The sequence below is a fragment of the Lissotriton vulgaris genome, chromosome 5, assembly GCF_964263255.1.
Source record: "Lissotriton vulgaris chromosome 5, aLisVul1.2, whole genome shotgun sequence".
NCBI classification, from domain to species: Eukaryota; Metazoa; Chordata; class Amphibia; order Caudata; family Salamandridae; genus Lissotriton; species Lissotriton vulgaris.
The window spans coordinates 68,344,761-68,357,818 of NC_141693.1; the positions used below are offsets into that span (position 1 = coordinate 68,344,761).

The following is a 13,058-nucleotide window of genomic DNA, read 5'->3' on the forward strand; positions in this document are numbered from 1 at the left end:
AGTCGAACAAACAAACAAGAAACAATCGTATACATAACAAAAGCTGTTGGATAAGTTACCTTCCCATCCCGCGTCCCACCCACCCTCCCTGCCTCCCTGCCAGGCGAACCTACAACTGCCCGCCACCCCAACTTTGCAGAGTGCTTTATTGTCCCTCCCAGAACTGCAATACTTGCGTGTCGGGGGAGAGTCCTTTGAGGCAGCAGCCTTTTGGAGTCCCTTAGGCCCCCCCCAGTCCAGAACTTCAAGACAGCTCAATTGTCAACGTTCATGGTGCCGTACTTTCTAGTCCAAAGTATTGTGTGCAGGTTGGTCCGCCCTACTCTTCTTCAGGATGCAGATCATGGTGGGACTCCTGATCCCCGGGGCCCATATCTTCTGGGGAGTCCGCCCCCTCTCGGCGGCAGTGCGATCCCGGTCTCCGATTCTTTGGGTTTGCTGGACACCATCCCTCTAGCCATTCGAGGGTTGTCTCTGGCGTGTCGAAAAACCATGTTTTCCCTTCAGCCATTACCCTCAGCTGTGCTGGAAATAGCACGGAATATGGCAATTCTTGCGCCCGCAGCAGTTTTTTAACCTCAAAGAAATTACAACGTCTCCGAGAGACGGCTGCAGTATAATCTGGAAAGAAGGAGAGGGTCGAGTTCAAAATCCGAACAGGGGGGAGATCCTTGCCGCTTGCAAAATGGCGTTGCGATCCCTAAAGTTGAAAAGACGTGCTAGAACAGGTCTTGGAGGCGCCCCCGGTTTCGGCCTTCCACCTGGCACTCTATGAGCGCGCTCGACTGAAAAGAAGTGCGAGAGTCCCTTGGGCTGTAGCTTAGTTTTTATCAGTCTTCAACATAGAGGCCCATTGCATGGGTCCCTTCCGATTCAGGAATGCCAATAATTCTGACGTTGTTCCGTCTAGCGCGCCCTTCCTGGTCATCCAGTTTGTCCATAAGCAGCTTGTTTTCCTTTTCCAGGCGGGCCACTGATACTTGGAGGTCCGAGGTTTCTTGGACCAGGGATTTTGCCACTATCTCCACGTCTTTTACTCTGTCCGCCATTTTGTGGAGGTCTGCCCGCAGCAGGGATACATCCGTAGAGATCGTTCCAACCGTCGTCTGGACATTTGCTAGCGCCTTCATGATGTCTTCCAATGTTACCTTCTTCCCTCCGTCACCCTCCTGTGCTTTGCCGTGAGGTGGCGTCGTATGCGATCCCTTTTCGTAAGCATACTTGTCCAATTTCGCCTGGACAGTCTGGTTTCTGGGCCCTCTGCCCGCCATTTCACCGTGGGTGGTAGTGTGCGTACCAGTTGTGAACTTGGTGGAGCTACTGGGTACACCAAGCACACGCTCTCAATATTCTCGACGTCCCAGTCCCTAGCTGTCGTAGTGGGGTGGAGGCGAGAGGGTTCGCATGAGGGTGAGTCGATGGGTCAGAGGCGATGGGCGAGGCCGGAGAGGCGTCCTTCGCAAGGCCGAGAGTCCAATGGACGAAGTTGGCCAATTTTCTGCCACTCGCAGCAGGGTCCCGCCAGCCAGGGAGGCAATCAAAGGAAGGAGCAGAGGCGGAAGGAGCGTCGTGCAGGCGTGCGCCGTTATCTATGAGGCCGCCGCAAGCTTCTGTAACCAACTGAGTCACCGGTCTCACAGGTTCCACCAGGCCTCGTACAGTCCAGAGCGGATAACTTCTGAAGCGGGCTTCGGTTTAGAAGTACGGGGGCATCAGTGTGTGCCGCTCGAATTCCAACGTCGGAGGAGCCCCTCGGGAAGCCCCAATTCAGCGGATAAATGTGCGGATTGATGTTTAAGGGCTGCTGTTACTCCGGAGCTCTCGGACTTAGCGGCCATTTTCCACGGCCGGTAGCCACGCCCCCAGTTTCCTTATTTTGATTCAGTGGGCTAGTCATAATCAGATCTCTTTGAAAAAACAGGCCCTGCAAGCTACTGGCCCCTCCAGAACAGTTGGAAACTTACTGGAGCAACATGTATAAGCAGAATGTTTAGTTTGTTCCCTAGTTCTAATATTAAGCAAGGTTTTAGCGGAGTAGGTTAGTCGGTTCATGGTTGGAGCGCTTACCCTGATTTGTGTAGCATTTCCTGCCTCTGGGCTCGTTTGGGCACAGACGGGCTTGTATTTGGGGCGCCGGTGGCACACCTGCTCCTCGCGTCTGCTGCACGTGCGCGCTATCGCGGTCATTTATATAATCAGGGCAAAAGAACTAGCTCGCTACCAGTTGCTACCCCCAAGATGGCGGATAGTTCAACAGGCAGTCTCTGATGCAGCCAAATTACCCCTCCCCGGTCAGAACCTTACTCGGCTGTTACGGTGAGTGCAAAAGATGACAGAAGTTCAGCTTAAAAAGACAATACAAGTTTTAAATCGCGGCCAAAGTGCAAATGCAGTATTCGATTGACTCCCGGCTTCCGCCTCAGGAATCACTATGTATCAGGTGTTTCCACCATGATATGTTCATTCATTGCTGGTGTCACCAGAAAGTAAATCAGGTTCTGGCAAGCTATGGTTACTTCTGCTGCACTGTCTAGCATCGTCAGAGCCCATTCCCCTTTCAGAAGCAGAGTCCTCAGTAGCCTGGGCATTTCTTATTTTAAGTCCAGCGGCTTTCTTCTTTTTAAACTGAGGTTTCGTTTTAGGTTTATTTTCTGTTTTGATAATGTATTCTGAAGGGCGATGTGCGTCTCTTGCCTTTGTTCACTCTTCTGATCTATGTTCTGATAATCCTTCCCCCCTGGAATGTTCGAATGAACCCTGAAAGGAACAAGAGGAACATGCATCAGTATCCTGATACCTGTCAGGTTATTTTATCATGGCTTCTAAAGTTATATATCCTGCCAGAAGGTGTCTGTTGAGAAGCCCCACCCCATGATTGTGATGCATTTTGCTTGTTTTTTGTTTGTTTATTGTCCCATTTCTTTTTTAGAAGAATAGGGTGCTTGCTTGGAGTTATCCTTTTCACGACTCCCCATCAGTTGTGGTTTCACTGGTCTAGCTCCCACATTATCTCTGCCCTGTGATGCATAAGTATCTTTGATAATTTTTTGGTAAGTCTTGCTCCTGTTGTGCGAGAGTGCATTCCCCCAGGCGTTGGCATATAGCCACCGCTGCTGCCTCCCCTTTTGTGTTAGCAAACATAATTGTTGATTCCTAGGCAAAATTGCATCCCCAAGTCCAGGGCAGGTTCTGCCCCGCACTCATTCTGTATTTATTTCAATACCTCTGGTATTAGTGCTATTGAGGGGTTACCGTGTGTTCTCATATGAATGGCAGCGAAAACTGTACCTCAAGTGGTATAATCATCTATTGGGGGAGCTATCCCCATCAGCAAGTAAATTGTCAGTATGCTGTTTTCTTCTTGCGGGCCTGTGTGCAGAAAGACTGCCTCAATCTGGATAATTTTTTGTGCTATCCAGAATGGCATTTGCTCACGTTTAGTGGGCATTCTTCTCATTCTCGCACTCAGCGTTTGTGGGGTGATTTTTATTACAGTCCCTTGTAGCTGACCAGCAGGAGTTACCCTTGTAGGTTTTAGTGTGATTGTTCGCATTACTAACTGTGTACGATTTCTGCATAGTTTTATTATTTCTATGTGTAGTGGACGCATGTCTGCTGCTGGCAATGTATCAATCTCTAGATGTGTAAGCAGCTAGGACCGGCCAAGTCACTCCATCTCTGCTGAGCGGATCGAGTCTTACTTTTTCTGTGGTGTTGTGGAGGGCGCCTTTAAACCAATGTATATGCTCTTGGTAAGTGAGCCGGACTTCTATGTCCTCGTATGGACAATATTCTTCAGGTGGAACATCTGGAGTGTAAAAATAAAATGTTTGTGATATCGCATCTGCAGGAGGCAATTTAACCAAGCATAGAACACCTCTGTCCTGTTATGTTATGTTAAATAGCATTTATTGGGTGCATAGCTATCCGTAGGCATCCCAGCGCTAGCTGCAGAAACAAAGAGGAACTAGATGGTTTAAAGAAAAGCATTTTGAAACAGCCAAGTTTTGAGGAGCTTTCGGAATGGGAGATGGCAGACTCTAACCGAAGGTGTACAGAGAGAGTATTGCAGAGTTTAACTACGTTATACGTGAAGGACTTTCCTCCACATCTCACCCTTTTGATTTTGGGAAATACGTCCAGATTTAAATTAGCTGATGGTAGGCATTTCATGGGATGATAGAAGGTAATGAGAGTCTCATTGATTTATGGACCCTTCCCCCATAAGGTTTTGTGTGCTATGCACAGAAAGTTAAACTTTATTCTGTCTGAGATAGGAAGCCAATGTAGGGACTTCAAGGCTAATTTTTTATTTTTTTTTATTTATAAAGTTTTATATAGCGCGAACTTGATCCCGAAGGATATCGGAGCGCTTTACAAGATAGAGTGAGAAGATGAGAAAGGGGCAGAGAGCTGCCGGGTAGCTTTGCCGATTGAGTTTTGGGCGTACCAAGCAGTAGCCGAGCGGCACAATTTTGAACGATTTGGAGTTTCCTTATCGTAGAGTTAGGAGATCCCAAATAGAAGGAGTTTCCATAATCCAATCGGGAGAGGACCAAGACCTTGATCATAATACTTCTTGCCCCATGGGAAGGAGGGGTAGGATTTTCCGCAGGAGTCTGAGAATGCCAAAGCAGCCCCCTGCCAGCGTCACTGCTTGGTGATCAAACTTGAAGGCTTTGTCCAGCCAAACACCTAAGCTTTGGATTTTAATGTGGGGAGTGGGAACGGGACCACTGCAGGATGGCCACGCCAGTTTGGGATCCGAGCCCAGAGAGTTGCCCAGGTGCAGTAGCTCTGTTTTTCCGCCATAGAGTTTAAGACAGGAGTGGTCCATCCATGATGCCACTCTCTCTAGGCAAACTTCAAGGTCAGATGGAGTGTTCTGATGGTGGTTAAGAGCATCCACCAACGGTGTATCGTCTGCATAGGTGACGATTTTTATCCTGAAAGGCAGAACAATGTCTGCGAGTGGTTTCATATAAATATTAAAAAGGGTAGGGCTCAGGGAAGAACCCTGAGGCACTCCACAACTGAGAGAGAGGCTCCCAGATGCAGAATCTCCTGCAAACACCTGGAACGAGCTGCCATCTAGGTAGGACCAAAGCCAGGTAATCGCTCCACCAGAAACTCCGACCATGCTAAGTCTGCTTAAGAGGATATCAAAATTGACTGTGTCGAAAGCAGAACTTAGGTCGAGGAGGATGATGGCTGCTGCTCCTCCCCGGTCAAGAATTCTCTTGGATTCTTCAACCATTGTGTTGCATTCAAAAAAGTACTTAATTAGGTAAGTAGATCCAGTAGACGTTGGTATTCTTAAGTTGGTATTTATTGGTTAAAATAGGTAAAAGGAAGGTAAGAAGGAGTAAGGGAGAAGGCCCCACCGGGAGCAGCATCCAGCTGCTCAGCCCACTCAATCAAACTGACCACACATTCAAACCATGCACACAGGAACATTCCAATGACATCACACACACACAGGCTGAGCAGCAGGGAAGGAGATGATCAGGATATAACACATCTCCCTCTTTTAGAACAATGAAAACAAAAGAGAGAAAGTGAAACTAAATACAGCATGTCCTGATGGTGACAAAATCAGGATTTCGAATAAGCAGTCAACATAGAAAATAAATAACTGTAAATAATATCATGAAATGAACAGTCAACATAGAAAATGAATAACTGTAAATAATATCATGAAATAGCAATATATCATCATGAAAGATACATAGAGAGGAAAAATATCTTTTCGCACAAAACCAGGAATAATATCTTCTAGCACAAAACGGAGAGAGAAATCACATACAACCATCCCCCATCTCAAAGAAAAACCCAAAATATTACCAATCATGCCAGTTGGCCAGACTGTCACGAAAAGCAATACTAGGGAATCAAACTAAACAAAATAGCGTCCCAATAGAATAACAAATTTAGGACGTAGGAGTTACCACGCTGTCCAAAACCACCTAAATAAAGTATAAAGAACAAAGCGCATAACACCTAATGGATGGGTACATGGCTACCTAACGACTCTCTGTAACTGAACACCTCTAACTGAAAAGAGCACTTGCGTGGTTCAGGAAAATAAACATGAATAAACAGAGCTGAGGACTATGCAGCCTCATAAAATTTGATCACACGGAAATGGAGCACCTCAAACCATGAGCACGTATGTGGCTCCGCAACATATGCATCATAAAATTCCAAACTGGAGAACTAAACTTCAGGAAATACAGGAGCGCCTCAAACCATGAGCACGTATGTGGCTCCGCAGAATATATAAACTACAAATCCAAAAATACACACTAGCATTGAACTCCTCAAAGTTCAAGAAAATACACACTAACATTGAACTCCTCAAAGTTCAAGCAATAAATGTAGACTGAACTCCTCAAAGTTCAAGCAATAAATGTAGACTCTTTGCAGTACAACGTGAACTCCTCTATCTAAAATAGAGCACTGTTAAATAAGTGGTTCATCAAAAATCAGTATAATAAATCTCAACACTTAATGAACACCTCAAATTAATTGAGCACAAATGTGGTTCATTTTCATAAATAAATTCAAACATTGCCAGAACTCAGCATATCAAAACTTGACCATTAAAATCGACCCTTAAAGCAAAGTGTAAATACATTAGTTCATAAATTTCAGGATATAACAGTCCCAAGTAGTGTAAGAAAATAAGTAAATCACTCAGAACACAAAAAAAACAATACCTCAATTTCAGTACATAGCAGTTCCATAAATCACTTAGAACACAACATGTACATCAATTTATATATAAATAGTGACTGATGGAAAATAAGAAACTAAAATAATAAAAGTAGTCACCGTTGTCATATCAGATGTTGAGAATTGCGAGACCTGAATAGAAAAACAGTACCTTGTCTCTTGGAATATAAATGAAAACATCTCAGGGACTTGCAGGGTTTAAAAACAACATAGCGTGCCAGTCGCTGTGACACGATGATGAAACACGATGGCAGACACCCAGAAAGGCAAAGCATTATGACAGAAACGCTGTAGAAATGAAAGCGTTTGATCCAGGACGACATCAGCGCATTTAGTGTCTTTCACGTCAGGAGGCGCCTGATAAATGACGACAGCACGCAGCAAACATCACGCTGTCAGTCACGTCTTCGCCCGATGGCTCACGGCGAAAATGCAGTTGAAAAGAAACGGTGACTCATCGACTGACATCAGCAGCAGCTTGAACAGAGGCGGTGACTCATCGAGTGACATCAGCAGCAGAACGTGAGGAGAGCTTCACTTCGCCAACTCCTCGGAACCCTCAGAAGACGTCATCAAATAGCCTGAGGCAGGGAAAGGGCAAGGATCGCTGCGGACCAACTGACAACTCAACCGTCATCCCCAAACAGGACGGTGAGTGTCAGAGTTTTAGATGAAAAAAAAGTCAGGGTTTTACATGAAATGCTCCGTTAAGTTGAGCGCGCTGGCACACAATTATCTCTGAACACTGCTGCAATTAACTTCTTAAATTTAATGAAAACGGAAGCCTCAGAGTGGAAAAAGGTCGCAGCTTGCAGGCAATGAATTGAAAAATAAACTTCCTTTCCTTAAAAGCGTCGCTACAATCCACTTTGAAATAGGGCAGTTATCTGTTTATTTTATCTTCAAGGTTTTAGACAAAATGAAAACAGTCGCTTCAGACACATTGCAGAAAGGTTCACATGTTTGCCCTTGAAATATAAATGGTCATTTTAAATTGCTGAAAGGTTCACATCTTTGCCCTTGAAATATAAATAGTCATTTTAACTTGGGCTCTGAACATCGCAGCACGAAAGGTATATAATTTTTTCACTGTTTTACTCTGACAGGAGTCCTAACTTGAAATTTTGACGCTCTTGTAAATAAGTCTGTAATTATAAAATTCAAATAAGCTACACAAAGTCCAACGCTTGAAACATACCTCTTTATAGATGTTTCCTGTAGGCTGTCAGATGTGACATGACACCGGTGGGGCATCAAAAGCGTTGCTTGTCTTGTTTTAAAATCTTTACTTCTCTTGACAGTAGTTCCATGTTTCAAATGTAGTTTCTGCACACGTAGTTCTTTCTCGCTCGTCGCCATTGTTGCATTCAAAAAAGTACTTAATTAGGTAAGTAGATCCAGTAGACGTTGGTATTCTTAAGTTGGTATTTATTGGTTAAAATAGGTAAAAGGAAGGTAAGAAGGAGTAAGGGAGAAGGCCCCACCGGGAGCAGCATCCAGCTGCTCAGCCCACTCAATCAAACTGACCACACATTCAAACCATGCACACAGGAACATTCCAATGACATCACACACACACAGGCTGAGCAGCAGGGAAGGAGATGATCAGGATATAACACATTGCCAACAGAGCAGTTTCCGTTCCATGTTGAGGACAGAACGCAGTCTGCGAGCGGTGTAGAAGTTTGTGGGTTTCTAGGAAATTGGAGAAGATTGTGTCGACGTATTTCTCTAGGATCTTACAGATCCCAGGTAACAAGGAGATGGGGAGATAATTACCTAGAACGTAAGGGTTTAGGCTTAAATTTTTGAGCAGGGCCTTCACCTTGGTATGTTTCCAGGGTGCTGGGACTATACCAGCGGAAATAGGTAGGCTTATCACCTCTAGTATAACTGGAAACACTACTTCTTTGACTTTGCGTAGAAAGTGCTGGGTCGAGAGGAGAACCAGATTTCAGTTCGGAAAAGATTTCCAATAAGGTATCCAAGTTCATGGCAGGAAATTCCTCCAGTATCTGCTCATTGGAGAGAGGAAACTCCTCCGCTGATGGTGGGTTGGTGGGGCGTGTGAAGCAAGGAAATGTATTGTAGATGTCTTGGATCTTTCCGTGGAAAAATTCAGCAAGTTTATTGCAGCTCTGAGAGATTCTTAGTGATGCAGAAATTTTCCCAGGGAGTGTTGGCTGCATAGTAAATTTCTCCTTCATATTAAAATGCTTGTGCTTTAATTATTTCCAGCTGATAGTGTTTTATAGATTCTCTATATAGTAGTTTACTTTGTTCATTGTAGTCTGTCCTCCATTTCATTTCCAGTCTTTCGCAGACTTGATTTAGGTGAGTACCATGGTGACATTCTCTCTTTTACTTTTTTGTAACTAGAGGTAACAGGGATGACTGTGTCAAGTGAGGACTCTATCCAGTGATTAAAGTTTTCCATAACTACAACAGGGCTGGGATCAAATATATGTTTAGAATTTCCAAGAACAGTGGCCCAGGATTCTACAGAAAGCTTGGACCAAGGATGGTCTCTCCTTTTACTATCATCCATGGTGATTGGTTCATATTGTGATTTCGGTGAAATGGGAATTAAAAAGTGATCAGACCAAGGCACAGGAAGAGGTTTGCCACTCATGGCTCCTCATTATTGGAGAAAACAGGGTCTAAGGTATGACCTTTCTTGTGTGTAGGGCCTTTCACTTTTTGTAAGAGCTGAATGGCTTCTAGGTCTAAGGAGAGCTTTGAAGCATCTGCATTATTTGGGTCGTCAAAGTGTAAATTGAAATCCTCCAGAAGAGTAAAATTAGGGGAGGAGCTAACTGGACTGGACGATATTTCAGGGAGAGCGTTAGAAAATTGTCCACAGACACCTGGGCAGTGATAGATAAGAATCCTTGAGAAAGTTTGAGTGGCAGAGAGTGAAATAGAGAAGAATAGATTTACGCAGTCTGGGACGAGATTAGGTTTAACCCAACAATTGAAGGTGTTTTTGAAAATAATAGCGATACCTCCCCCTTTCCTAATTTCACGGTCTTTCCTCAGAATATTATAGCCAGGGGGGAGAGTTTAGATCAGGTCAGGGTCAGACTCCTTATGGAGCCAGATCTCTGTTAAGATAAACGCGTCAGGTTCAATCAATCAATCAATCACGGCATTTGTATAGCGCACTACTCACCCAGAGGGTCTCAAGGCGCTAGGGGAGGGGGGTCCGCTACTGCTCGAACAGCCAGGTCTTGAGTTGTTTCCTGAAGGCGAGGTGGTCCTGGGTCTGGCGGAGGTGGGTCGGGAGGGAGTTCCATGTCTTGGCGGCGAGGTAGGAGAAGGACCGTCACCCTGTGGTGGCTCTTCGGATGCTGGGGATGGTGGCGAGGGCGAGGCCGGTCGATCGAAGCTGGCGTTTGGGAGCGTAGAAGTTGAGGCGGCTGTTGAGGTATCCTGGGCCCTGGTTGTGTAGGGCTTTGTGTGCGTGGGTGAGGAGACGGAAGGTGATTCTCTTGTTGACCGGGAGCCAGTGCAGGTCTCTCAGGTGTCCGGAGATGTGGCTGCGACGGGGGATGTCCAGGATGAGTCGTGCTGAGGCGTTCTGGATCCGCTGGAGTCTTTTCTGGAGTTTGGCGGTGGCTCCGGCGTAGAGGGAGTTGCCGTAGTCCAGTCGGCTGGTGACGAGGGCCTGGGTGACCGTCTTCCTGGTCTCGGTGGGGATCCACCGGAAGATCTTCCGTAGCATGCGCAGGATATTGAAGCATGACGAGGAGACGGCGTTAACTTTCCTGGTCATGGGGAGGGAGGAGTCCAGGATGAAGTCCAGGTTGCGTGCGTGGTCTGTTGGTTGGGGTGCGCTGCCTAGGGCGGGGGGGCCACCAGGAGTCGTCCCAGGCGGAGGGCGAGGATCCCAGGATGAGGACTTCCGTCTTGTCCGAGTTCAGTTTCAGGCGACTGTTCTTAATAATAATAATAATAATAATACAGATGCTTGTAGAGCGCGAACAGCTACCTCAGGTGAGGTGTCCCGGCGCTAGTGAGTCCTGCAGAAAAAGCGAATAGTCAGGAGGAAGATAAGGATTATTGCACAAAGAGCCAAGTTTTTAAGAGCTTCCTAAAGCTAGCTTCCGTCGTGGCAGATTGGATGGCAGGGGGCAAGGTATTCCAAAGTTTCGCCGTACCGGCCGAAAAGGACCTGCCTCCAAGTCTAGCTTTCCTCACGCGTGGGACAGTTAGCTTGAGCAATGAGTTTGAGCGCAGCTCTCGGTTTTGGTTGTAGCGGGGAAGTCGAAGTTTTAGATAATTGGGACACGTGCCTTTTAGCGCTCTGAAAGCCAAGGTAAGCACCTTGAACTTAATTCGGCTTGCCACTGGCAACCAATGTAGCTCGTGCAGATGCGGAGAGATATGCTGCCTAAAAGGGACATTTTTTATCAATCTCGCAGCCGCGTTCTGCACGATTTGTAAGCATTGCACCGCATATTTGGGCAGACCAAGAAAGAGGCCATTTGAATAATCAAGTCGGGATGTGATTGTTGCGTGAACAATCGTTTTTCGACATTCGACTGGTAGCAGGGGCAGAAATTTACGCAAATTTCTGAGTTTGTGCAGGCAGCCAGCAGTGAGCTGTTGTATATGCGGCAGGAAGGACAGATTCTCATCCCATCTTACTCCTAGATTTTTTGCATGTGTTCCGGGAGATGGGGCAGGGCCCATTTCCGTTGGCCACCATAGGTCCGGCGGGGGGTGTTTGTGATTTCCAAAGAATAACACCTCTGTTTTACTCGCATTCATTTTGAGTTTATTAGTGTTCATCCATTTGGCCACGTCTCGAAGACAGCCCCTGATTTTACTGAAAGCTGCCTCTGACGTGTCTGTATAGGGGAAGACCAATTGAGTGTCATCCGCATATGATATTGCTTTGACCCCCCATTTAGCAATCAGGGTGAAAAGCGGGGCCAGATAGACATTGAACAGCAGAGGGCTGAGTGCCGACCCCTGCGGGACACCACACCAGAGGCCTTTAGGTCCAGAAGAAAAGGGGCCCAGGGCCACTTTCTGGGACCGATCTGAGAGGTAGGAGTGTAGCCATTTGAGTGCTTTGTCTCCCAGGCCGATGTCCTTAAGCCGAATCAACAGTCTGCTATGATCCACTGTATCAAAGGCAGCGGATAGATCCAGGAGCACCAGCATAGCTGATGCCCCTGAATCTAAAGACCACCTGATTGACTCGGCCACCTCAATAAGGGCCGTCTCGGTGCTAAAGCCGGCCCTAAAGCCAGACTGAGTTTCATGTAGGGCATTGCTTTCTTCAATAAAGCTGTTAAGCTGCCGTTGAATCAGTTTTTCTAGCATTTTGCCAGGGGCTGCTAGAAGGGAGATGGGTCGGAGATTGCTCAGATCGTCCGGCGCACCTTGGGGTTTTTTTTTCAGCGGAAGAAGAGTGGCCTGTTTCCAGCAGTCCAGAAACGTGCCTGTAATAACGGACGTGTTCCATATGTGTAGGAGGGGGACTGCGATTGCATCAGACATTAATTTCCACAGTTTAGGTGGGCATGGATCGTCAGGTGCACCAGATTTACATTTTTGTATTTCTTTCAATGCCTCAGAGAGGGTGATGGGCTGAAATTGATTTAAGGAGGAGGCGGGTGGCACAGAAACTCCCACTTCATCCATAAATGTCGGCTCGGGGTCCGTGAAAGTATCATACACTTTTAATATTTTGGTGTCAAAGAAAACTGAGATAGTTTCACAGAGTCTGGCGGATGGGATGATATCCGTCTCAATGGCTCTGGGTTTAAAGAAAGATTGAACAATCTTAAAAACTTCTTTACTTGATTGTTCTGCTTGTTGGATGGAGGTCGCAAAGAAGATTTTTTTGGCTTTTTTTATGGATAAATGTAAGGCATGGAGGGCTTTTTTATAGCTGGATTTGGCTGATTCACAATAATTTGCTCGCCAAAGGCGCTCCAGCTTTTTGCATTTACTTTTTTCGGCCATTCGGCTACCTCTTTCATCCCTTCGTGAAGGTTGGCTCTGGCGGTGGCGGGGTCGTTGGTGAGGGAGAGGATCAGTTTGGTGTCGTCGGCGTAGGAGATGATGTTGAGGTTGTGCTGGCGTGCGATGTCTGCGAGGGGGCTCATGTAGACGTTGAAGAGGGTAGGACTGAGCGAGGACCCTTGAGGAACGCCGCAGATGACTTCAGTGGCTTCAGATCTGAACGGGGGGAGGCGGACTCTCTGTGTCCTTCCGGCGAGGAAGGAGATGATCCATTCCAGTGCCTTCTCCTGGATTCCGACGTTGCTGAGTCGCTGCACTAGTGTACGGTGGCAGACAGTGTCGAA

General features: G+C 46.4%; 1 protein-coding gene across 5 annotated transcripts in view; it reads left to right on the forward strand.

Moving 5' to 3' along the window:
* LOC147710198 (E3 ubiquitin-protein ligase TRIM39-like) overlaps nt 1-13,058 on the forward strand; it is a 257,855-nt gene that overhangs the window by 200,974 nt on the left and 43,823 nt on the right. The window contains exons 5-6 of one of the 5 annotated variants that reach the window (XM_086920883.1): nt 8,687-8,692; nt 11,803-11,832. The exons of 3 other annotated variants lie outside the window; for them this stretch is intronic. In XM_086920883.1, coding sequence (XP_086777009.1) covers nt 8,687-8,692; nt 11,803-11,832 — 36 coding nt within the window. Of the gene's footprint in view, nt 1-6,309; nt 6,326-8,686; nt 8,693-11,802; nt 11,833-13,058 lie in introns of all 5 variants that reach the window. One more of the 5 variants, XM_086920882.1, reaches the window with a different exon arrangement.